The 25,628-nt window shown below is 44.0% G+C and overlaps 1 protein-coding gene across 6 annotated transcripts; it reads right to left on the reverse strand.

Moving 5' to 3' along the window:
* Positions 1 to 3,388: 3,388 nt before the first annotated feature.
* LOC107222428 (tyrosine-protein phosphatase 10D) lies at positions 3,389 to 25,594 on the reverse strand. Of its 6 annotated transcripts, none has more exons than XM_046744376.1 (20): positions 24,964 to 25,594; positions 14,586 to 14,832; positions 14,114 to 14,389; positions 13,559 to 13,765; positions 13,126 to 13,476; positions 12,884 to 13,053; positions 12,397 to 12,760; positions 12,034 to 12,303; positions 11,628 to 11,942; positions 10,913 to 11,191; positions 10,214 to 10,635; positions 9,674 to 10,051; positions 8,835 to 9,027; positions 8,733 to 8,747; positions 8,465 to 8,633; positions 8,144 to 8,396; positions 7,805 to 8,062; positions 7,346 to 7,730; positions 6,799 to 6,891; positions 3,389 to 6,458 (listed from the first exon to the last, which is right to left on the reverse strand). In XM_046744376.1, the coding sequence occupies exons 1-19, from the start codon at positions 25,021 to 25,023 to the stop codon at positions 6,830 to 6,832; spliced, it is 4,674 nt and encodes a 1,557-aa protein (XP_046600332.1). In that variant the 5' UTR covers positions 25,024 to 25,594; the 3' UTR covers positions 3,389 to 6,458; positions 6,799 to 6,829. The 6 variants fall into 6 exon arrangements, with proteins under 6 accessions (XP_046600332.1, XP_046600331.1, XP_046600334.1 ...); XM_046744375.1 differs by having other exon boundaries at positions 12,878 to 13,053; XM_046744378.1 differs by lacking the exon at positions 8,733 to 8,747.
* Between the last annotated feature and the right edge of the window lie 34 nt (positions 25,595 to 25,628).

The following is a 25,628-nucleotide window of genomic DNA, read 5'->3' on the forward strand; positions in this document are numbered from 1 at the left end:
TGTACATGTCCGGGATATCAGCGTCCCCCGTCAAAGCCTGGATTTCACGAAAATTTTAATCAAATTTGAACAGCCGCCGCGTCCCGGCCCTCCAGCAACAAATAACTCCCGTACGGGTCAAACAAGAGTTTGATATTGGCTGACGAAAGCTTGACTGCTAACTAAATTTCTCTCCTTTTACTCCTTTTTTTTCTGATTACTTTTTTTCCTGCTCTTATGATACGCATACCGGAGCCGGCGTATCGCTTGCTCGCTTCGTCGCACACCGCATATTTAATTATAATATCCTTTTGCCTGCTGAGCCAGCTCCGTCACAAGTATATAGTCGTTACGCGACGACCATATTTGTAGAGGCAATTCTTCGTAAGTATTTTTCTTTTTTTCTTTTTTTCATCCAACCTTCGCTTAATATTCGACGTAGTTATCATTCCGTTCACATTTTTTTTTTTTTTTTGCTTCTCAAATATATTTTTCGGGGTATTTTTCCATCACCGCGAGCTTTTATTCGCGATGTTTTGTACTCCTCGAACTTCACAGGTATAATCATTCGAAAGATTGAAATATTTCCAACCGATTTTTTCTAAGGGTTTCGATCTCCAAGTTATTTGGTCCTGATTTTCCTCGCGGGATTTGGAATTATCGCAATTTGGGCGAGTAACCTGAATCTCTGTGTTCCCGCAGGATCGTCGTCCTCGAACGTCAACCCGGTGATCGAAATTGCAGCTGAGGCCTATGAAGCGATCGGCGCGTCGAAGGAGCTGAACGAATTAAACCGACCGTCCGAATCGGTCTCAAGATTGTCCAGACTAGACGGGAAAAAAATCGACGCGAAGAATCTGAGGAGCGCAACGCTCGGTCGTATGGGAAAAATGTTTAAAATTCGACCACCGACTCCGGCAGGTCGGGAAATATCGGAAAGCAACGATTCCGAGCGTGAAAGTCACGTGAGTGAATCCAACCCAAAGTAGGGAAAATACTGAAAAAAAAAATTACGCTGTTTGGAAGGATCGCGTCGCGTCAAACAATGCGAAGATACGACGGAATCGAAGGGCTGCTTCTATGACGTCGAAACCTTCCATTAATCAATTAACCGGTTAATTTATTCACCGGCTAATCGGCTGGCAGCGGAACAAATCCCTTTGATCTTACACAAGTGCGATTCTGATTCGAAAATTGAATATATTCACCAGGAGCTTGTGACCGCCGGTGAAGAACAATACGGTCGGGATCCAACGCGCAAGGATAAGACCCATTCCCTCGGGAGGATGCTGCGACTGGTCGACAAGGATGGCACACCGAGAAAGCTGTTCGCCCATTCGAGAACCGGCTCGCTTACCAGACTGAGGAAGGCAAATCCGACCGTCGGCAAGGACGAATCGCGTAACATTTTCGCAAGGATGATAAGCCAGTTAAAAAGTGAGTCGATTACCCGCACTCGTCCACTTTTCCCAGCAGTAAGTAAGTCGGTTTTCCACGTCCAACACCCTCTTCACCCTCATTTTACTCCTGATTTTATTTATTTTTATCGATGTATCCTCATTTTTTTTTACATTTGTTCTTTATTGTTTTATTTATCTTCCCCGTGTGTAATTGTTGCACAGTCCTTAGGGGAACATAGTGTCCCAGGACTTATTATAAACCCGTTTCTCTCCCCTCTCCCTCGGATGAGTCGACAGGTCGAAATCCCAGCAGTGCAAACGCGGAGCCGAACCTTCAGGCGAGTGGGAATTCGGTGAAACCGTCCCTGGGAACCCGGCTGATGATGAGCTTGTCGGCCAGAGGTCATCCTCCGGTTGCCGCATCGGCAGGTGTATCCGGACCCGAGGTGTCGGTGGAACAGGTCTCTGTTTAGAACACCGCATGACAGAGTGGAGGGTGGAACGGGCGGAAAAAGGCGCACGGAGAAAAGCGTGAGATTTCTCTACCGAAAGACGAAGTCTGGAAACGATGTTGTGCTGTCGAAATTTTGTCAAATTTCAGAATAAAGATTTGACTTGTATTCGTAGTCCCGGATAATAATCTAGCCTGTTATTAAATACTCTTTGCCTTTGATACAAGTAATTCTGGGTGTAAATGAATATCACCCTGGGTTTTAAATGGGCAATTCGCTGGAAAACTGAAGGGAGGAAAAATGCAAGCGCTATATGAGCTGCGAAACGGTAAGAAAATACTCAAAGAATTAAATTATTCTTAATCATCGTATATAATAATAATAATAATAATAATATCGATGATGATTTATTCGGAGCTTCCTTCATCATATAATTATCACTAATCACGGAAAGGATTCACAATAATTATTGGGATTTTATTATTTATAATTGACAAGGCTGAAGTCTACTTGTTACTCACCCGCCTGCCGGTAAAATATCTTGAAGCAATTTGATAAGGAATGACACTGTAAAATCAGTAAACTGCTTCGGCGCTTCGAGTCTCGTTCTTTTTTGGGTGGTGTAGCCTAGCTTATTTCAGCCTTCGGAGTATGTGCCACTTAAAAGCCTAATTTATTCGAGTACATTTAAAATCCTTATCAAATATACGTATCGACCATACTAAACGCCATTTGCATTCCCTATCGCTTTATATGGTTATAATAACGGTTACAAACATACAATGATATTTAAGATTTATAAAATTTAGCAACAGTTACATCTTACGTATACGTGTACCTATGTACCTATGCATGTATATATATATATATCTAGATGTATGACGTTACTCATACCCATAATACACGTGATGCACTGTCGAACATCATTATTACATCTACACGTATCCGGATATGTAGCCAAGAGTGATCGTGCAGGAGGTAATATACCAGATATAAAACAAAATTTCTAAAAAAAATTACAAGTGCTCTATTCACATTGACAAGATAATCAATATTTTAACAAACCGAGCACTGTTTTCACATTCCAAAAGTCTTTCCAGAATGAAATTTTGCTATTTTTTTTCTTCTCGTCGCTTCTCTACTCTCCTTTAGCCTTTTTTCTTTTAAGTACAATTATTTAAAATCGACATACAATTTTGCCAAAAGCACATTTTGAGATGACTTGAGCTGGCGTGCTAGTTGCTTATTATTAATACTATATTATTGTTAATATTATTATTATTGGTATTATTGGTATTGTTATTATTATTATTATTACATCTCTAGAAGATCAACATATAGAGAAACAATCGAACTCAAATGATACAGATAAAAAAATTTAACAAAAAACTTGCATGTCCAGACAAGCGATTTTCCCCACAGAGAATCTCACTCGTTGTAGGTGATAGGAGTTCTATTTTCAGGACATAAGTATGAAATTGTATGATGAGCTGCACAAATTTTACACGTACACATTCCTATAAACCGAAAGTATTATAACGAATTAACACACATTTATACGTTGCATATAATCTCACATGTTTATGTTGATCGAGAGCTAAACTTTATCACAGAATAACATAAAATACCCTAGTTATTATAAATCATAAATCAATTAATAACAAATATATTTTTAATTCTAAATAATCTAATAATATTATTATAAATTACAATACGAATATCAGCGTGTTTAATATCATGGATGCGTTACACTTTGGGCGCTTCGCAAATACAAGAGTCACATGCAGTTCGTATTTTGCATGGGTAAATAGCGAATGAATTTTTGCTATTGAATTTTCTCTGTCATAATCCAATACTCGGAAGGCGTTTCAAAGACTTTGACGGCACGAGATGATTAATGATCAATTCGCCAAAACTCAAAGTTTCCAGTTTCAAATCTTGCCTTTCGCAAATCCTCATCCTGATTCGTGAGACTCGTGACAGAAGCGCCGTGAGCGTGATTTGCAATTGAGTTGAATCGAGTAGACTATTTATCGACCTTTTAAATCGTTCCTCAGTTTTGTCCGATGTATAAAAAAGTTTGTTTTTTTTTTTTTTTATTCTCGCATTGTTCCATCTATTTTTTGTGAATAGCAGCAAGATTTTACCACTGATATTAATCTAATTTTTTTTTTTCTACTTCTTCTTTTCGCATAATATTCTTTCAATCCGAATAAATCCTTACAAATTACATACGTACTAAGCTGAATGTACATGTGCAATGAAATTATGTATATCGGCCTAGCGCTAAACATTGGAATAACCTCCTAACCCACGATTTAATACTGGTTAACAAGATTATCTTTGCTATTGAATTTTGCGAACGAGGTCGATGTGGTTTTTAGTCGTTGCATTCGAAACTTGGACCCCGGTGTTTGCAAAATTAATATTACCGTGAGAAATCAATTCCCGCCACGTGTAGTATTTTTAAGTACAAGTACGTTCATTTTACGCATATATGTGCGCGCGTGTTTGTGTGACGGTCAGCAATTTATCGCGAGCCGGAGTTTTGCGTTTAGTAAAACTATTAAATGCACCTATAACGTAGCTGTGGTAATAATCAGCGTTATATAATCGCTGTGTACCACTCGAAATGGCAGGTCGAAATGGTAATAATAATTTCTCGGTAAATTACACAATTTTTACTACCTTCAATTGATATCATACAAATAATATGTATATTGTATTATATTATATCGTACATGTATAATGTATATATGTATATACAGTGGTCCATTTAACCAGAAAATAACAAATTGTAAAAACGGGGACTGAGAAAGCGCGGAGAAAATTCAGTGACGATACCGTTGTGATTTGCGTACAAAAATCTCTCTAAACGTCGTCAGTCTGAAACGCCGAATAAATTGCATCTAGGCATGTCCTTGTTACCCTTATTTCATTACTATACAATGAGATCCTGCGCAGTAGTAAAAAGGTAACTCGATATTATAATAATCAAATACGTAAGTACATCCCGAACCGTTCTGCCTGCAAAAACAACAAAAAAACAAAAAAAAAAAAACACGTACACCGCTTGGTGACGGGTAGTCTATGATTCAACGTGTTCGACTATTTTATACTTCAAAAATGAGACTCGGTACGTGCGATTGGAGTAAAAAATTAAGTACGTACGTCCGTAGATGTATGCAAACACTGCACTATCGGTAGATATTACAACATCATATTTCATCGACTTTTAAATTCGATTGCCGCGATTTATGTATGCCTGTAATATACAGGTATATCTACGATTTTTTTTATACATTACAGTAACAGACAGTGATATTTATTACGCTTGACTTTTTTTCTTCTTGCAATAAAAATGATATGGCTTCTACGAAGATGCGAGTTTCTTGTTCCCACCGACTTATCTATCTCGAGCGAGTATCAATCAAACAATGTAATTTCTACTAAAACTTTTTGTTGATTATTATTATTGTTATTTTTTTTTCACCCCTCTTCTCCTTTAATCACCTTTCTCGACACTTTTTAAATACTTACGTTCTACATAGGTTGTCTAATATGGCTCTTGGACGGATCTTAATTCATTTTTTGAACGTTGCATATTCGGTATATCGTGTGGATTAAAATTTTTCCGCAACAGTTCGATGCCGATTTTTTGCACTATCTATATTCGCGAAAAAAAAAAATACGTTACACACCGGTTTTCACTATCGCGGCATTAAGATTTCACAGATCGAATTTTTATCCGAGCCATGAATGACATTAAGCAAAGGCTGTGAAAATATTACTGATAATTATCACTCGTAATTGTGTATCATTATAATAATAGAACCGTATTAAATTACGTGAATTCTGAACTCAGCTAAGACAATTATTCTACCCCGTATTATGCAATACCTAGTCAATGGCGATTCTCGACGTTCGTATTTCCGTGTAATTGAAAGAGAGAGAGAGAGAAATGAGTATAAGAAACAAAACCTGTTGCCGAAAGATAAAAATTCAGCTGCCAATAAACAAGTAACAACCGAATCAGCTGCATCTACGAGTATGAAGTTTAAATTTTTTTTTCCTCCTTTCCATTTTATCTTTCAAATATCCAGCACTCGTCCAAAGTCATACATTATAAAACTTATCAATATACATAACTAAAATCGATTACATATATACTCATTCTACAATTATTGATATTAATAGAGAAATAAAAACAACAAAAATATTAATAATTTATGTACACGAATAATGATTTGGACCAGCCAACATATAGCACAGATATGTTCAATTCTGAATTCACATATACCTCTATATCGGACGATATCTAAAGCATAATCAAAGTTTGCGAATTCTTCCACTTTTATTACGCTTCCTCTTTCACCAGTCATTTTCCTTCGTTTCAACTCATCGCCCGATGAAACATCTACGCAGTTTTCTTTATAATAATAAATTACTATTTTCTACCGTGACCCTGGCCTATTACAGCAGGCTTTGGGTGCCCTAAGAGACGCGCTTCGACGTTCTTCGTTTCGCTGATCCAACCGCGGTATACCGTAAAAGAGAGATTTCTTTGACGGAAAAATAACAATCCGCTCGGCTCGTTACATTCCTGACTCAGCTATGCCCTCGTCATCTGAAAATCATTCGGATCTTTCGTTTCTCTCATTAATTCCGCGCGACGATTATCCTACACACCTTCCACAACCATGCCCAATGCAATAACGACAAAATTATACTCTCTGCATGTATTCGTTTCTAATCTAATCGCAAATGAACGTCAAGTAGTCGAGAATCAGTACAGCAAAGGACCAGAGTTACGGTTGTTAGTGAGAACCAATATGGCGAAAGCATCGCGTTACTCGTTTATCCACTCATTTCTGTTCTCCTTTCACTTCACATTTCTCGTTAGGCGCATGCATCACACATATCTAGTGTACAAAAAGCGTGCATGAAAAACAGCAAATGAAATTTACCCTCGTCGGAGGAATGACCAGAGTCTGAAGGTCACCTTTCCTTCTCAGCCTCGGCTGGGTTCTTTGAATTTTCAACAGAGCTTCGGTTCTTCCCTAAATTCAAAATTAATAAAGGTACAGAAGTAAGCGGATCCGCTCCACTTAGCGATTCGTTAATACGGCAGCTATACCCTCCGGTTTGTGAATTTCGTTCGTGTTTCAACGTCGGTCGCACAGTTCCGTAACGTATGTAATTAACCAAGCGCCATCACCACGTAAGATTAGGAGCCAAGTATACGAATATATGTAGACCGACTTCGCTATATTACGGACAATTAATCGTCACTTGAAAACTATCGAATTGGACCATTGCTCGAAAAAGAAGCGAGGGTAAAAAAAATCGACCCGCTACCACGAAGCAATATTCCTTGGCGGTTTTAAAGACAGTCGGCCGTTATCCCGCCACCAAGATAGATCGTATCGTAATATTATATGTAAGTGTGAGCGATAAAATGATTTTCACTTTCAACAAGTATCCGCGCCGCTTGGAAGACGTCTCCTCACTTACCTTCGAATCCTTGATTGTCGTGAATTTCCCTAATCGGTCCGATGTTGTCCTGCCCTTCCAAGACAGCAAGCAAACACTGATGTATGCAAATGTACTGCTGCTCGGTCTGCACCATCCAGACCCTCTCCTTCCTCATGGCGCAGACAATGCCGAATATATCGACGTAATCTGATACCAAAATCTGTTGCAGTATCCTGTCCAAGGTGATGAAAGTGCCGCTTCTGCCGACCCCGGCGCTGCAGTGAACCACGATGGGTCTCTGATCGGGCCCAACGCGTTCCCTGAAAGCTCGCACAAATCTCGCCAAGGTTTGCGGCGGGCTTGGAACCCCGAAGTCGGGCCAGGTCATGAAGTGGAAGTGCTGGATTTCCCGCTCGACTTTGCCCTGTTCAACCGTGGGTATTCGGAATAAAAATCTATGCCCAGAAAACGTTGGATTTCAAATGGTGCACCGCTCACCTTGCACAACATGAAGTTCCTTATGCGCCAGTCGGGATATTGCCACTCGTTCAGCATAGTGACGCAAATCTCGTCGTAGTATGCCGGAAGCGTGTCCTCGGGAAAGTAACGATCGCATTTCTCTCTTCCCTTCTCTATGCAACGCGTCAGCATCACTATTGCCTGACTATTGCTCTCCCAAACCATTCGCCAGAAGTCGCCGCGCGTCGAATGCAGCGGTCCTTGCGTGACGATGAACTCCCTCGGCGAGTTGTGACCCTGCATGTGTCGGAAATCGCGAGTTTAAATTCCCTGCGCCTCGAGGCGGTACACGGGTTTTTTATACCCGGATCTACTTACCGGCACGTAGTTCGCGTTTATGTAGTCCGAACCTTCCTCGTCGTCGACTGGCTGCAGTTTAAACCTGCTATGATCGTAAGGGAGGATGTTGGTGAAGCGGTTCTTCGGCCGATTGCAAGGTAGATCGGCCGCCGTGCAGGGCTGATCTCTGCCGACGTGTTTCAGCTCCTCAAACTCCTCGGAGAAACGGAAATCGGAATCCGCGGACATCATTCGATAGTGATCCGCGAAGTTTTCCACCCGTATTGGACGGCTGCGGAAATTCGTGGTATTAGTTTGAGGAAAGCCGTATTTCCGCAAAGGGAAATCACATTCACTCACCTTATCTCAATTACACTTCCAGGCAACGATAGATCGTCGGTAACTCGTGTTTCCGTCGTTTTTCTACCTTGACTTCTCCTTCGTCTTATTATCAGACCGAGCCCTAAGAATGTCAGCAGTAAAACGATCGGAACTGTAACGCCGACAATGATAGCCGTATTGTCCTTGTCTGTTGAGAAAATTTTTGGAAAGCATTATATTGTGCGTCTACGTATCATCTAGAACGAATATATACAATTTATGCTGTTTGGCAAGACGATAATCTCACCTGCGACTAGTAATCCTGTGGAAAGACATGAGTAGAAATTTTACGTAAATTATTTTCATTTATAATGTCGTCGTGACAAATTGAACCGGGAATCAAGCTTACCTGTCTGAATGGGAAAACTGTAACTGGTATCGGTGAACTTGTCAGGAGCCGTGAATGCCCGGACCTTTACTTTGTACGTCGAGCCAGATTTCAACGGGCCGTTACAGTAGCCGGTTTTACCGTCGCAATTTTCTCCACCGATCGTAAAGTCTTCGACGGAGCCATTTTTGAACGGGTAATAAGGTTCCATTACCTGCAAAGGTAATGCGCGGATAATATAAAATTGGTTTCATTCCAGTGAGCAATGTTATAGTCGAAGTAAGAAATAGCGGATGAGAGGCGGAAGACACTCGATCTGAAACGCGTCGTGCATAATACTGCTTTGTGAAGATTCGAAGGCTACCTGAACGATCAGTTGCCTCGTACGAGAAACGAGATAAATCAGTGTTTCCATGATGCACCTGCCGCGATTAATCAATTCCGATCACCTCAGCACCAGAGGCAACACTAGCGAGTGTGGATCACATGAAATTATCAGTAGTGTCTTCTTCACCAGTACTGTTTACTGGCGTGTATAATACGCTCTGGCAACGTGCATGAGCACACGAGTCCCCCCAGAGGGATTGCGAATTCATGAGCAGGCTCGACGGCCGTTCGCTGAATTCAATGCAAACAACGAGCCATTGAATACTAATGAAATCTTTGTCTATATGCACGTTTCGTCGTAACTACCCACAGCTCAACTGGTGGGCACATTGTTAATTTTCCTTATCCAAAAACGTGTGACCTTCAGTTGTCGGCGATTTGCAATCGGGATTTGATTCGCCAATTACAATCAGTTTTTTACCTCAGGTCAAATACCCTGTTCCTCAAGGCTGAATGCTGTTGTCGAATATTACCTGATACGGAGGCCAGATGCTGTAACCTTGGACGTCTTTCCAGCTGGGCATTTCCAGACCGGAGGCATTTTTGCTGTCGTCCTCGGCGACGATGATGGTGTAGGAAGTGACAGCTCCGTTCTGTTCGCTGAAGTAGTTTTTCCTGAAACGTATCTGGATGGTGGTGCTGCTTCTGCATACCTCCGAGGGTACGACCTGAGTCGGAGGCTTCGGAGGCGCCAGAATTGGCATTTTTTGTTTCCAAACGACCTCCGGCCCGAAGCCGATCCTCGTTTCCGCCTGGATTCGAAATATGTACGTCTTTCCTGGTATCAGCGATTTGATCACGCCCTGCAACTCGGTCGGTTTGAAGTCCTTGACTTGCGTGTGAGTCGAGCCCTGAAATTGGGATGGAAAATACTGTGAGTCCAATTTTTTCCTCGTTCTTTGAACGACCGCAGAATTGAAATTCAGAAAATGGTATGTACCGCGTCTCTGCATATCGGTCTCTCTCTTTCAATTCTAGGATACAATAAAATATTCATTCATTCATTCTCTCACCTCCAGTCCGTACGTGATGCTGAACTTCCGAATGACTCCATTCTGATCCTGGCTCGGCAGGGACCACTCGAAGGTGATGTCGCTTGGCGAGACGTTCGAAGGTTGGAACACCTCGACTTTTCCCGGATAAGATTCGCTCGTTGTAAAGCTGGCGCTTACCGGACTTGATTTTCTCAAGAAGGTCGACTCGGTTCCGGATATCACGACCAGCGTGAATGTGTAATTGCGATGAGGCCTCAGATTGTTTATGGTAATCGAGTTGCGATTTGTCACGTTTTGGATCAGGCTCTCCTCCAGACTTTCGTCCGTGCTTATGTACTGCACTTCGAACGCGTCGTATTCGCCTCGAGGCACATCCCATTCCAACGTTATCCTCGTATCGTTTATGTTCACCGCGTGTATCCTCGTCACTCGTTCAGGGACTATGAGAAGACGACGAAAGTTGAGTTAGTAAGTGGTCGGACCAAAACGGATCTGATTCTGTATTGAACTCTTGATACGTTTTCACTTCAAGAAACTGATACTTCAACAGGAAAAGCGTGACTGCTGATTTTTCGAGCAGTTAAACACCAAGCACATAAAACCACTGACACAGACTCACCTGTACGATATTTGCAGCGAGCCAACCCAAATTGCGATTTGGATAATTACAGTATTTACCGAAGTTATTATTTATCAACTGAATAGTTTTCTACTCACATAATCTGTCCTGCCTGAGTAGCGGTTGACTCTCGACGTTGTCGCTAACCGTCCAGGCAGTTACGTTGTACAATTTTCCCGGTGTCAAACCGCTGAACGTCACCTTGTTCTCGGTATCGTTAACCATTTTTTCTTTAATGGTGTTGTTCGAGTCGCTGATACTGAACCGATAAAGATCGAAACGGGACGACTGTACTGGCGTCGGTGTGTAAAGGAGGGTCAATGAGTCGGGGTAATCTTGGTCGATGACAACCACGACTTCGGACTGGATTAACGGCACTGTGTTAACAAGGTAATCGACGTAAAGTTACGAACAAACAAGACGAAGTTTAGAATCGATAGCTGAATTTTTAAAGATACGTAAATGTTATTGAATTTGCATTTCTTTATTCTGTTCTTCCCGCTGTATTATCTTTCCGCTATTTCGTTTCATTTCTTCTTCGCTGCAGCTGCCACTATTGATATCGTAACAATGGTTCGATTAGTCGTGCGCAAAACACGGTGCTTTGTTAAGGTAACACCGAATGATCGAAAACTGCACGAAGCGAGAAAAACAGGTTAATTGCAACGAAACGAATTCGACTCATTTGCAATTCCACACTTCACGTCATACCAAACAGTCATTTGAAAACTCAGTAAAAAAAAAACAGGCACGTCTGCATGCAAATCTCAAATACGGAATGACTTAGCGTCTCAAGGCAGACATCCTACTCACTTGTTCTCGTAGTGAGATTGGTCACGTCGCTGACCAGGTTGTAGGACACGGTGTAAACCGAGAACGAGTACTCCATGCCTGGTGTCAACTCGCCAATCAGTTCCTTCCTCAATTGCACACCTTCCTTCGGACCAGAAGCAGCAGCAGCGGCAGAAACCGTACTCTCTGTGACGTTCTTAGTGCGAATAGAATCGCTATCGTTCACCAACCACCATCTTATCACATACGTCTCTATCCTGCCCTCTGGCCTCGGCCATTCCAAGGTAACATTAGTAGAGTCCGAAGTCAGCGTGATGTTTAGTACTGGATTTGGTTCTGAAAAAGATTCACGTTACATAGAATCTGCTGAAGGTTTTGAGATTTTTCTTTCCCTGCTTCCGCGTGTCAACAATTATTTCGTACTCACGAATTGTCTGATTTACTTGCAGCGAATCCAAGCTCTCGATCCCGAAGCTGACCGTGTTTACCCTGATGATGTACCGTTCGCCGGGTGTCATGTCATCTATTTCAGCCTCGGTATTGCTCAAGCTCGCCACATCGTGCCAGGTGGTATCATCCTCGGTTTGATAACGAATGGCGAATTCCGTGAACATGGAATCTGTCGGTGCCTCCCACCGTACGACGACCCCGTTCCTCCGCACTTTCTCAATGCTCAAATTCTTCGGCGGATGAGGGACTGAAGAAGTCACAGGTATACAGGTGAATTTAATACCCAATCATTGGAGAGATGTTACATTTGGAAGTCATTGAAAATTTTGATATTACTTACGGACAGCCTGAAAGTGGACGTGGGGCTCACTTCTGAGGCCATGGCTGATCGCGACGACCCGAATCTCGTACCCTGCACCCGGAAACAAGTCCTTTAGATCGATGTGAGACTCGATAGTCGAGGTCGTCGTACTCTCCCCGGTGTCATTTCTGTTGTGAGTAACCTCGAACTTCTCCTGACGCGAGTTTACGTCGCTCTTCCAAGATATGTTCAGCCCCTTTTCGATCGATTTAAGATCCTCGATGATCGGACTGGCCGGTCGGGTCACTTGGTATATCACCGACTCAACTGATTCAGCCTTGTTGCTCATAGCCTGGACACTTATCGAGTAGTTCCGACCCGGAAGAAGCGCGTCCAACGTCACCTTAAATTTTCACAACCGTCACCTATTACGCTATCGTTTCATCGTGAAAATTCCGTAAATGCATGACATGAATTGGCTTTGTGCCAGAAATTTCGACTCTGCGAAGCGTGTCGATACCTTTACCTTCGTTTTATCGACTGTCAGAGACGTCGTATCGCCGGTAAGTCTTTCCACTTCGTCGTACGAAAGCTTGTAGCTGTCCTGAGTGCTAGCGTTGTTTGGAGTCCAGGAGACCTCGACCATTCCGGTCTGCTCATCCGTCACAGCTCGGAGATCTCTGACAGGTAACGGTTCTGAAGAAAGTGCAATTAGTCATGACAATCGCAATGAAAACACGAGGATTCCCTTCCTGCGACGATACTCACCCAACGTTATATCCCCGGTCGCTGGCCAGCTGGTGACTTTGCCAGACACCGTCTTTACAATCACCTGATAGGTCTTTCCGGGCTCCAAATCCTTGAAATCGAGCCACCTCTCATCGTCCCGGCTTCTGGTGACCGGAGTCTGCCGCCTCGTCGCCAGAGACACTTGGTACTTGTCGAACTCGGACGTCCCGTTCTGGGAGTCCCAGAGGACTCGGAAAGACGTCGGAGTCAGGTACCTTCTATCGAAAGTGACGTTCAACGGGCGAAGCGGAACTGTTCGATATTGGGCGGTCGTTGGGGCCGAAGTCTCGTCCTCCGACACGGTTTGTACCGATATGTTGTAGGCTCTTCCTGAAGGAATAAATAAACGGAAGATTCGAAGCTGCGTCCGGCGTTTAACGCCGATTGCTGCTCCTTGGAAGTGGAAACTCACCTGGAACGAGGCCTTTGAATGCAGCCTGCGCTGGTCCCGGGGGTTCGCCCTCCTTCTCGACGTACAAAACGGACTCGATCGCATCCGGTGGATCGATGCTCACCTTGTAGTGGGTGTATATACCGGCTGGATACGGCGGCTGCCACAACACCAGAAGCGTTGTCTCGTTTCGGAACCAAACGATGAACTTTCCCGGTGTATTTGGCTCTGGGGATTGAGAGCATTAAGCCGTTAGGGGTCATCTGCCGAAATTCGAGACGTCAAGGCTTCTCAAACACTTTATCGAGAAGCGAATATGGTGCAAGAAAGCAAGAACACTTGATTAAATAAACGGACGGTCAGATAAATCCGTAAATATTGCGACAGTTGCTGATCGCGCGAACAAACATCGCGAGGCTTCGATCCGAACGATAAACAACACTGTAAGTGTAAGAAGAACAAGGGAGATGATGACGATTAGTCATCCAACTTGTTGAAAAATATATCCTACAAGATGGCCGTGCATGTTTTTATCGCCGTCATAGAAGACGTGAAAATTGAGCGTCAATGACTTACTGGTCGTGAAGTTCCTGCTCGTGTAGGCCACGCTCTCGTTCGCATCGAGCACGGTGAACAGCTGCAAAGAATATGTAGCTCCGGGTATGAGATCCTGAAATGTATAGGTGGCCACATCGGCCGGAACAAGGCTTGTCTTGGGACTACTCGTGTCACTGAAACTCTGAACCCGCAGTCGGAATCCGGAATAATTACCCTGCGCGGGTGGAGCCCAAGAAACGGTAGCCGATTTTCCATTGCGAACGGTCACCGTGAGATTCGAGGGTGGATCGGGTGCTGAAAATTATTACATCGATCAGGTTTGAGCTAGTGCTAACGGTAAGTAGCCGGGAATCGAATGTGGAAACGTTCGTCACCGGCAAGGGCCGATGACCAAAGTACTTTTCCACGTTTGCTTCAGCTCCGAGGCACGTTTAGCTTAACACTTATCATAACGCCATTATACACTGCAGAACGGACGTTAATTAATGACCTGTAGTTATCGAGGCGGTCCACGTGAGCCAGTCGTTGAGCGTCGAGTTGCTGTAGTAGAGCCAGAACTCGTACTTTGTACCGGGAAGAACGTTCGTGAATTTGATCTCGTCGCCAATTTCATCCGACGATATCCTCGTGTTCGGCGGCGGATAACCGATCGCCGGACTGTAATCGAGCCTGTACCACGAGTCCCCTTGACTCAGATTTCCCGGTATCTCGATCGCCAAATCGGTCGAGTACGTCACCTGAAAAGAAGGATAAGAAGCCACATGTAGAGGACCCTCTCACCGCCAGTTACTGGGGGAAAAGATCTTTCGAGCTTTCGATCGCCGTTGAAAACGCAAGTAAAAGACCAAGGGAAATGATAGCAAAAGTGTACCGCAACAACCATAATCACAATCCGGTCCATCAAGAGCCTTTTGATTCTTGACCCGGATCGTGAACGACGAGCACGCTGAAAGTCCGTACTTGGATTACATACCTAGAACGACGCGACACGCGATATTGTTTCAGCTCGTATAAACAATTAAGTCAGGACGTTCGTACTATGTGGGCTAAATTCCAGCACCATTGTACGACGGCATGCGGTATAAGAACGGACGGCTGCAGGCGACGAACGCATTAAGCATTACAATAAAGCGTTAAGTAGGTGTGACGTCACGAGGATCGTTCGCCGGTTGTCGATGGTGTGTATCATTACACGCACGTGTATGTGGAAAACGAAAAAAATATTATATGACGTCTGCGGTGTACACGGTGCGCGTATAACACATTCGAAATAATATAACGAGCGAATGTGAGTTCTCACATGCGCGTGCACCAGGTAGAGTTTGGACTCTTCTCCATTGCTTGTAATATTACACTCCGTAGCGTTACTGTTTATCGACGATGCAAGAATAGGTATTTAACAACTGTCCGTGCGTGTGTACGTACACTAGGCATACGTTGTAATGGAGGTGCCGGTGGGCTTTCTAACGGGTCTTAAAATTAGCTCGTTTATAACGTACGCGGCTCGGCGTTGCCGTACACCTGTAACCTTTCCGCGTAATAAATATAAAATTACAAGTAAACATAAAAAACAAAAAAAAATATAAAATAAAAAGAGGGAAAAAAATCGGTGTGTATGAAAAAGAAAGATGGGGGATAAAAAGAAAGAAATCCCCGTTACGAGACGCTAAACAACATCACAGCACCGAGTGTCGGGTGTGGGTGAAGCTCGACGGGAGGCGATGAACCTGCAACGTCGTGTTTGTTGCACGTATAACCACCTATATGTAAAACATTCTGTACACCTATATATGCATATACATATGTATACAGGTATGCATGCTTTGCACGCAGCCAGAAATAAATACACGGCTTAATCCGCGTGCATACATCGCGCTCAGGTGGGTGCAGCTCATGAATTTTCTTCCGTATCTCTCCCCTGCGCACGGCTGATACATATTATATGCGTGCAGCGTTTGAGGATAATGCTGAGATAAGTAATTGAAGTGATTCCGGGATAGGGACAGTCGGGAATTACCGGAATTAATTATTCCATGACAACGCTGTGTTATATGTACATGCATGTTGTAACGTGCTTGGACATTACGGAAAATAAATATGGATTCGTGAGCTTAATTAATGAGCCAAAATCAAAGGCGTAATCAAATGTTGGGAAAAAGCTTTAATTGCAAGATACGTGTTTCACGTTTTAAGTCTGAAACAAGACTGTTTTTACAATAATGTTGGTTGACGCAGCAACCTTATTCTTTTTAAAGACATAAGAGGTTTATAAACGTCTCTTATCTATGATGACTACTGGATCATTAACGGGTGATTTCACCCTTTGTAACAATATGTATGTATAATGTAGGAATGCGAATGTACGGATATGGTGGCCTAACCGAGCCTGTTGAGCAACTGCAGGATGTGCCCGGTTTCAATTGGATAACGAACCCGACAGCAAGAATCGACCGCAGTGATGAGACGGCTGTTTAATGCTCCGCAGCCGGCCGGCCGTAGCTGAATAACCAGAAGCGAGTCATTACTTCGGACGAATAATTGCGATAGAGTAAAAGCGGTAAGCAAGCCACAGGATTTCGCTGTTTAATAATTATGAGGATCGATTCCACGGGGCTTTGGAAATAATCCGTATGAAAACCGAGCGCTGAATCAGCGCTCCGCATTTAACGCGATATAACCGATTTCCGGAGGATTTTCGACGAATCGTTACGGTTTTTCTTGCAAAGCATTTGTATTATTCATTCGCGCTGTAAATAATGAAGCAGTTATAATCCACTCGCGATTATTCACGATCGTTTTGCAATACCTCGCGCGGTGAAGAAATAATTATACCTAGATCGCAGTTCCCGATCATTCGACCAGCCGATGTTCTGCTCTTATAAGGATCATCGAAACCCGGACGGCGGAATGCATACGAGCATAAAGAGGATATATATACACCTGTTCGACAGTGGCGTTACGCAAAACTGACGCTTCTTTACTACGGCCTTTCAACTTCCGGTCGGCGACTTCCGGCATAACATTGCCCGTACAACCGACTGACTGACGGACCGATGCAGACGCGGCTGTACGTCGGATGCTGCGGATACGTATCCCGCAGACGATGCACATGTGCCTAGATGAATTCCGCTATATTCTCGGCTCGAAATTCAGGCTGAGCATTTCGTTTTTCATCTCCTGCGGTTTCTCTCTCCCGCCTCTCTGTCACTCATTCTTTTCCTTTTCTCTCTCTCTCTTCCCCCGGGATATTTTCACACATGCAACGGCAGACGGCCTGCCTCGTCCGCCTCTGATTCTTCTCGCAATTAAGCCTGGGACCTCTCTAGCACCGAGGGGTGGGCGGCAGAAGGAAGGGAGGCAAGGAGGGCAGGAGGGATCGATATGAGCTAGACTGCAGGAATACCGAGCCCTGATGCGCGGGAGGGAGAACAAGATCCAGGAACGAGGGACGCCGAGTCCACCCTCCGTCAACCGGGGGTCGAGAGCTACGTGAGAGGATCTGAGGTGTAGCCAGCAACAGACGACTCAGATTTTCGTTCCGCTAGTCAGGCTCGGAGACGAAGCACCTCGCTTCGCCCTTCGGTGAACTCCCCGCAATTTGTCTTATGGAGATTTTTCATTTTTATCTCAAAGCGGATGAGAAGGAGGACAAGGAAGGAGACGGATACTCTTGCGATTAAAAACCTGCGACGCTCGTAGATCTAGAAATGTGACGATTGAACCTTGTTCATTCGGTATGTAATTGAAGTTTGAGTTTCAACACAGTTTTCGACTAATTTGCTCCGTCATCTTCTTTTTTTTTTTTTATCTCAACAATCAAAACAAATGCGTCTCGTAAACCGGTATCAGGATTTTCATTAACTGCTAATTGTTTTTGCGACGGCACGGAATACAAAGAACTACAGTGACTTAGGCACATGGTAGATCGTAAATGAACGAACGATACGTTCTCTCGCTATTGAGTATAGTTACGCAACCATTCGTTGCGTGTTGGTATAAGCTTATGGAGCGACTGCCTGGCTTACACCACGCCTTGTATTACGGTTCTGTATCTATGATAATCGTGATTAATTTAATTAGACGGCCGATCGCGTATACGCGAGTAAACCGTAGAATGGTGAATCGCGTTTACAATTTATCGTCGAGCAAAATGTTAACGCAGGTGCGTGTTTAATGTTTATTAAGATGGGCATAAGTTGGGTGTATATTTGCAGGTCCCGTCACTGCGAGAACGACGCGGAATTCTCGTAATTAACCTGCGGGCGTGTCTCACGAGGTTTCTCAAGTAGTAGTTATATTTGCCTACGCGTTTGTACTCGTACATGAAAATAAGATTTCTACACCTTGTTCGGACGACGGACAAAAGACTAGTCTGTGAACTTCGTTAACTCCGTAGTTCCACCTAAACCCGTGTTCTTCGACTCGTTTTTACCTCTCCAATTTGTCGTCTAAGAACCACAAAATTATGCCACGGCAATTTCACGTGCGATTATTATACGATACGATTATTGTCGGTAAAAAATATTCTCAGATAAAAGCAAAACGAACACAGCTTGTGCTAATATTTGGCCGCTCATCTGTCTAACGTTTGTCCGAAATCTGCAGTGACGACAAGTTTACTCTCTGAACGTGTGTCGTTACCATTTCCGGTAGCCGCTGATCTATCGCTTACTCCGGTAGTGCTTATTCGCTGAACTGAAAGTGCAAAACAAAGCTACGAGATAGGATGTTTGCGGTTTGCGTAACGGAACTGCAGTCTCTATTATACAAATGTAGACGTTGGTAAGGAGCAGATTCGTTGTAATTAGATATTTCTCACGCGTACTTAGATGGTATACAAATTACTCATTGTTCTTCGGTATAATGTGCGGTAATTAAGCATATAGTGTATCGCCACGATATACGTACGCGATTATTGCAAGGCAGTGGCAGAGGCGTTTTCCTTGCTTAATAAAGCGAAATCATTAAAGCTCCGTTGATCCGACCTTCTGCGAAAATCCCCGTCGGTTGATTAGCTGGGAAATGTAAACCGCAAGGAAACGTATAATCTTTCTTCAATGCGTAAAAGCAACGAGCTCGTTCAATTTATAGATACAATCCGCTCGAGCCGCAAGCTCAAAATCAGCCGATTCCGCAAGCTCCCAGTGATAAATTTATGCGTAAGAAAAGACAAGTCGCGGGCACGCTAGTTACAACGAGAGAATGAAAAGTGCAGATTTTACTCTCAAAACTGCCGGAAAAGAGGAAGAGTTCAAGGTTTTTGGCAAATAATACCCATGGCAGCTGTAATTTTTACCATTGACGTGAAATATTTCACTTTGCGCACGGTAGTTTTCACCATTTTTATAGTAAATTCTGCATTTCGCGGTGTATATTTTACAATAAAACCTCGACGCGTCCCTCTTTTCTTACAGTTTTGAGTAAAACCTGCTCTTTTATTCTCTCCGTGTAGCACTGAACTTTCGGGCGTCGTTTCCTGCTCGGCTTCGCGTACGATCATAGCTAAACGATCATTGTACAATCGCTATTAACGCGGCACATTCGACATCGTCGCATGCGTCAGTCAACAAGCGGCTTTCGCCGCTTTCCCCGCTTCCGTATTCGAGTGCAGATTGAGTCGCGGTCGAACCCCTTTGCGAACGAAATGAACGCGCGTGAGAATTTAGATTTTCTAATTTTTCCCGGGCTCGAAGCGCAGCCGAGATTTACTCAGTGTTTGGAAAATTTATCACTCGATCGCAATCGAGGCGTACTTTACCTATACGTAGGTGGAGCAGGCGAGTCGAGTTACATAAAATCGTTAGCCCTGCAATTACTCGCTGCAGTTTACCGTTACATAACGCATCAGCGCTCGGAGCACACACCAACTTTGATTCGCGTGTACAAGCTGAAATTCAACGCGGTCGGCTTGACCAACGTGCAACCTTGCAAATTTTAGCAGCTCAGTTTTGCGCGTATTGCACGAGACTGGCGTGGCTCGCTTTCCCTGTTAAGCAATTCGAATGAATTCAAAAGCTGACCGCGTTGCGTATAGACGCTCCGTTGCGCATGCTGGATATAATATAATTAACCGCGCACGATTCACGCATTTAACTAACTGCTCAGATTATTTGGTCCACGCGGCAGACTTGTGTCACTAAAAATTATTGTAAATTTACCACACTGTACAAAAGTGTTGTAAATATACAAAATCAGCTTGCAAATTTACAAATTCGGTGTAGCGACGTAAATTATTACTATATACTTGTGACAAATTTACAACAAAGTTTCTGATGTTACTAATTGTAAAATTTATAAGAAAAAACACGAAAAAAATCATTCGAATTCACTTTATTGTGTAGTGAATTGATTGTAGTTGTAAAATGAATATATAGTAAGTGTTGGGTGAATTCACTCTTCCGTATCGGAATAAAACTTCCAATACAGTGTAGGAAGCTACGTTCGGAAAATTTTAACAGTGTACACAAACCGGAGGATTAAAAACTAGCGATTTTGCAACTACGTGCGAATATAAAACCACCTTTGCCTAGTTTGTATACCTAGTATAAAATAATATGTGTCACAGAACTACGAAAATCTGAGCTTTGGTGTTCAGGGTAAAGAAAAAAAAAAAAAAAAAAATTGACAACCTTCACGCTTTTACTTGCAATGCGAAGGCCGCGGCGATTTCCGTATCCAACTTCTGTGTTATGTTTCAGTCTGCTGCGTTATTGACGAATACTGTACGCAAACTAGACGAATATTGACGGCGAATACTAATTTAAATTCTTTTATTTGCGTATGTTATCTTCGAGACGGTTGATTCGAAAGTTAGAATTAAATAAACAAATCAACCGGTGACTGTTTACTATGTGTATACAGTTCAAAGATAAAGTGGGCCTGGTATCTCGCGTGATGTAATTATAACGGAAGTTCAAAACTTCCTTGGCCTTCCGGTTAATCATCAAAGCAGCTCGGTTCTTTCTTTTTTCTAAATAAGGACACACGTTTGCTCGTTTTCTTGATTAGAGTATCGTATCTACGGAACGATCTACGACAGGACTTAACGTCTAGCTCGAGTAACTATACGGTGTTTTTTCTTTTTTCCTTAGTTTCGTTTTATTTCTCACACGTCGTACAAATTAGGAACATGACGTAATACAAAAAAAAACGCACGATTTCGTATTCCATGAATAAATCAATTGTCTTTAGATCAAAATTTATAGAATATCTTTTTTTTTGACACCACAATATTAGAAAGAATTCGAATGCGATTAATGGAAACTAGTTTTTAGCCACATAAAAATTAAAAATACGTGGAATCAATGTTTGAAAGGTCAAGTCTTGGCACGGGCGTGAGTGAAGTGAACATATCTCACATTCCTAAAATTAAACAGTGGTCATGGCAATATCCAAACATGCCCGAGGGTTTGATTGATAATGTACAATTTATATATATTTTTTTATTAATAACAGGTTATTCGAAAGGTCCGTGCCGACTCGAACGAGATCAAACGCGCATCCCTTCCCAGTCCAAGGGCCGGATATCATCTTCACACTCGACATCTGTTCGCCGCAAGGTGCAGAAAGAAATGCAGCGATGACTCGGCCTCGTTATCCGCTCGGGATTTCCGTCTGACCGTCAGCCTTGTTTCCGCAGCGGTTTCGTCACATTTCCCTGTTAAGCGGCAACGGCAGAAAGCGGAGATGAGAAAACGAGCAGACGCACGAATGCCTGAATGAACAAACGTGCGCTTTTCCCACCTCGGGGGACCCGGGACCCGAAACGCTGCTTCTGACCCGCTGACCCCATGACCCGGGAACACGGGTCCCAGAAAGAGACACTTCACTCGTTATCCAACGATTCCGACTGCCGTCGAAGGAGTTTATTTTAGCACGCTACGGTCATCCGCCCCGCATTCTGGGCCAAAGAAGCCGGAGCTTTTCTTTCTCTCGGTGTCTCTCTCTCGCTCAGCTGTCTTCGCCAAATATCTACGATGCGTCTATCGCGTTGCCGCATTTTCTTACTCCGCCGATTGACTTCTTACGCGCATTCTCTTAAGTCATGCGACCGCCTTCGAGGTCCGCGGTAAAACCGCACTAGGGTCGTTATTCGCAATTAAACGGGAAGATGTTGGCGATCGGGGAATTTTTGGAGGTATAATTTAACGGAGAAGCAGCAAGACTACACCTATCCTAGCTCGGCATCTTTCTCGAGGTCAGTTTCGAGACGAGAGGCTTCCTCGAAACCGCGGTAAACATGCCAAGATCTCGATTATACCGCGGAATTGCTCAGGAGGCCTTTGGTCAGGAACCCGCTGTTGTAACGCGTTAATAATATGCGTGACGACGCGTTGAAGTGCAGCAGGTGCAAAATACGCTTCAAAGTCAGTACGGAGGACGCTGTTTTCGAACAACGAAAGGATATTCCAGAAACCGGATTTGCCGCGCGAGAGGATAACCTGTTTTCAACGCGACAACGAGTCGCGTACATGGCCAAATACCCGGCGGTATGTTCAAAAAAATATTTTTTTTACCACGATTGTGGCGTTACATGAAACTTTCGACGCTGCGATTGTCTCGCCGGTTTTCATATCGGATCCACTTATCGCGTTTCAATGCAGAGACAAGTGGATTGGAGTTAATAAGAATGAATGAAACCACCGGCTGTTGGTGATCGCTTCTCATTGATACATTGTTGAACCTCTTGTCTTCGTTGTCGGATGGAACCTCTTTCAATTCGGAATTCAAATAACAAACGATAGATTACGTTTGAACAGTCGGACAAGGGCCTGTTAAACACACGTCGTCGTGTCGAGGAAAAAGAAACAATATGTAACTTTGACTAACAGGGAAAGTACAAATTTAAGCGTAGCGTCATCGTTTTCTGAAAAAACTTGAGTAAAATGGACCAGCTACCAGACTTCGGTAAAATGACCTGATCTTTGGCTCGGTTGAAAAATCTGAAAATTTATAACGATCCTGAAGAGATTGAAATCCGACCAACGCCGAATTCGACATGGCTTGCTCCAAGCATTCATCGACAATCGCTGACGATGGATAAATCACTATGTTTTTATATAAATTTGTACGACTTCGCGAATCTCGTTTTCGTCAATTACCTGTGCGTGGACAGTAAATCAGTAGGCTACCTATACTCGATTCCAGTAATATACGCGCGAAGGTCGCGGTAAGCAGAGAAAAACGAGAGGAATGAATAAAAGCGGAATTCGAGAGATCCCAAGGATTTAATCGAACGATGAAGACGTAAAGAACTGAAATTCGACAGTGCCGAAATGGGATTCGAATCGAGCCCGCTGGCTGTCTGGCTGATCGATCATGGGACTTTACACCTCATTTGATATGCGTGAGCTATCAAACGACGCACTTACGTCCAACTCTTTCGTACCAGGAGAGTTGGGTTACTACGAAAGGCCTTTATCGCTGTCCCAACTGAACGCGCGTGAACTGTACTCAGTGAGAGAGTGCGGAGTTCTTTCACCTGTCGAAAGACCAGCGTATTTGTCCAGAGTAACCTGGACACCTCGCCCATCCACCGATCCTTTTTCCAACAATAAAAAACCGATAACGTTCTCTACGCCTTAACGTACAACAGCCTTCCGCGGATTTCACACTTCTAGCAATCAGGCTACGGAGTGTACAATTCCCCAGCACGGCGTACCGACTGTCAAATTTAATCGAAAGCTGCATTAGAATGTTCCCACGGTTGGACAGAGCTGATGGAAAGTTCGATTTGACGTGACGCAAAACTGAAAATCGCCGCCATCGATCGCTCGAACAAATCGGAACGGTTCCATCTGGTCTCCAATTGATCTAACGCCGTTAATTAACCCAACGCGATGTACTCAGATTCGACTTCCCGCAGCGGATTGAAACGATTGAGAAGCTGCGGGCCTGATCTCTGGATCATATTCCAAACTCGACGTAGACCAGCCGTTGTAAAAGTAACCTTCGTACGCGATTGTTAGAGCAAGCCGTTCTCCGTCTACGCACAGGCTTGCACCGAATCTGGTACCTTCTACCTACAGAATTATAATCACCGAGGAAGATCGTGAGCCATCGATTTACGTTGCGGGCACAAAAATGAAAATTGGCACCCACAACATCCGCTGTAATGATTCCTCGGGACGCTGGGCGTTCCGTTATAGTCTCCAAGCGGAGCTAAACATAATTTTTCAAATATCGTGCATTTAAGTCGTTCACGTTATGCAATGCTCAGTCAACCAAGTCCGTGCACACCTATAGTCACCTACGTCAGTTTGCATAGGAGCCAAACAGGCAGTCCTAGGTATCGATAATATGCCTCCATCTGCCTGTTCCGTGTGTCTGCTTTTACCTGCCGTGGCTAAGACCCTGAGGCAGTGTACGTATGCGGTTAAAGACGAAGTGTGTCGTGCTTTGCCAAGTGGTGTGAGTGAGCGGAGGTATACTAACTCCCTACACTACGGTCAGACGCTCCGCAGGTAGCCGAAGCGGGTTATAAAGTTTAACGTTGAGCTGTAAATCGTTCCTTCGGTCAGGTCAGGGTTTGCCAAATTTCCCATACAGTTAGGCAAGTTCTGTGCAAATACGGCCTCGGGAATATTTCGGACTCTGTGAAGGTTCGGAATTTATTACCCACAATTCTTGGCCGGGACAGTTATTCCAAGCGCGAAACGATGGTCTAATTCGAAAGGCGCAGGGTGACGATCTGACTCGATGTTAATCGATTCTGGAGAATTGATCGATTCGGCGGGGAGCCACGATCGATCTTCAAGAGCCACGGTAGAAAGTATTTCGAAAAGCAAAACAAGGTTGTAGGTGAATCGGGGAGCGTATAGGAGCGCAAAAAATTGACCAATCGACGATGTCTGTAACGTGTAACTTACCTCCGCTAACAGAACGAGAAAGATTCCTGACCACCGCGAGATAACGATCGGTCGTTTCATTGTCACCGTGTGTTATACTCGGCGACGAAGAAACGGGGTGATCGGTAGCTGGAAGAGGACGGTTATCACTGCAGGCACTGGTTCACACTATCCCGACTGAAACGCGGCCGCCTGGAATAAAGCGTCGCGATAGGAAGCAGCGACAGGTGATTCTCACCAATTGATAACCGCACTTGGCACCTGCACGGTTGACACAAAACACCTGTGAACCCGGGGCACTAATTCCGACGGCATCTCCGGGGCGGCAGGGCCGTGAGTCCAGGAGCCTTTTCGACAGATTTCCAATTGATTCGAATTCGAGAAAGAGTGAGCTCCCGACCGTCCTCGCCCTTCCTCGTGTCCGGGTTCCCGGCTCTCTACGTCGCACCCTTCGCCCAGGGTCGCGGTCCCTCCTCGATTTCCGGCACTCCAGTCGCTCCCTCGCGTTTTCAAATTCGATTGTTATTGTACCGTCAAATCTCTGGCTTATACCTTCGACCGTCTAGCGCGCTTTCATTTCGTCCGACTCGCGTACACTTTCATGTTTTCTGTGCCAACGAGGCTCGACTCGCCGCCAGTCGTCGACCAGCCAGCCTGCCTTTCCATTCGCCTCCTCCTCCTCCTCC

The sequence above is a fragment of the Neodiprion lecontei genome, chromosome 6, assembly GCF_021901455.1.
Source record: "Neodiprion lecontei isolate iyNeoLeco1 chromosome 6, iyNeoLeco1.1, whole genome shotgun sequence".
Classification (NCBI taxonomy): Eukaryota; Metazoa; Arthropoda; class Insecta; order Hymenoptera; family Diprionidae; genus Neodiprion; species Neodiprion lecontei.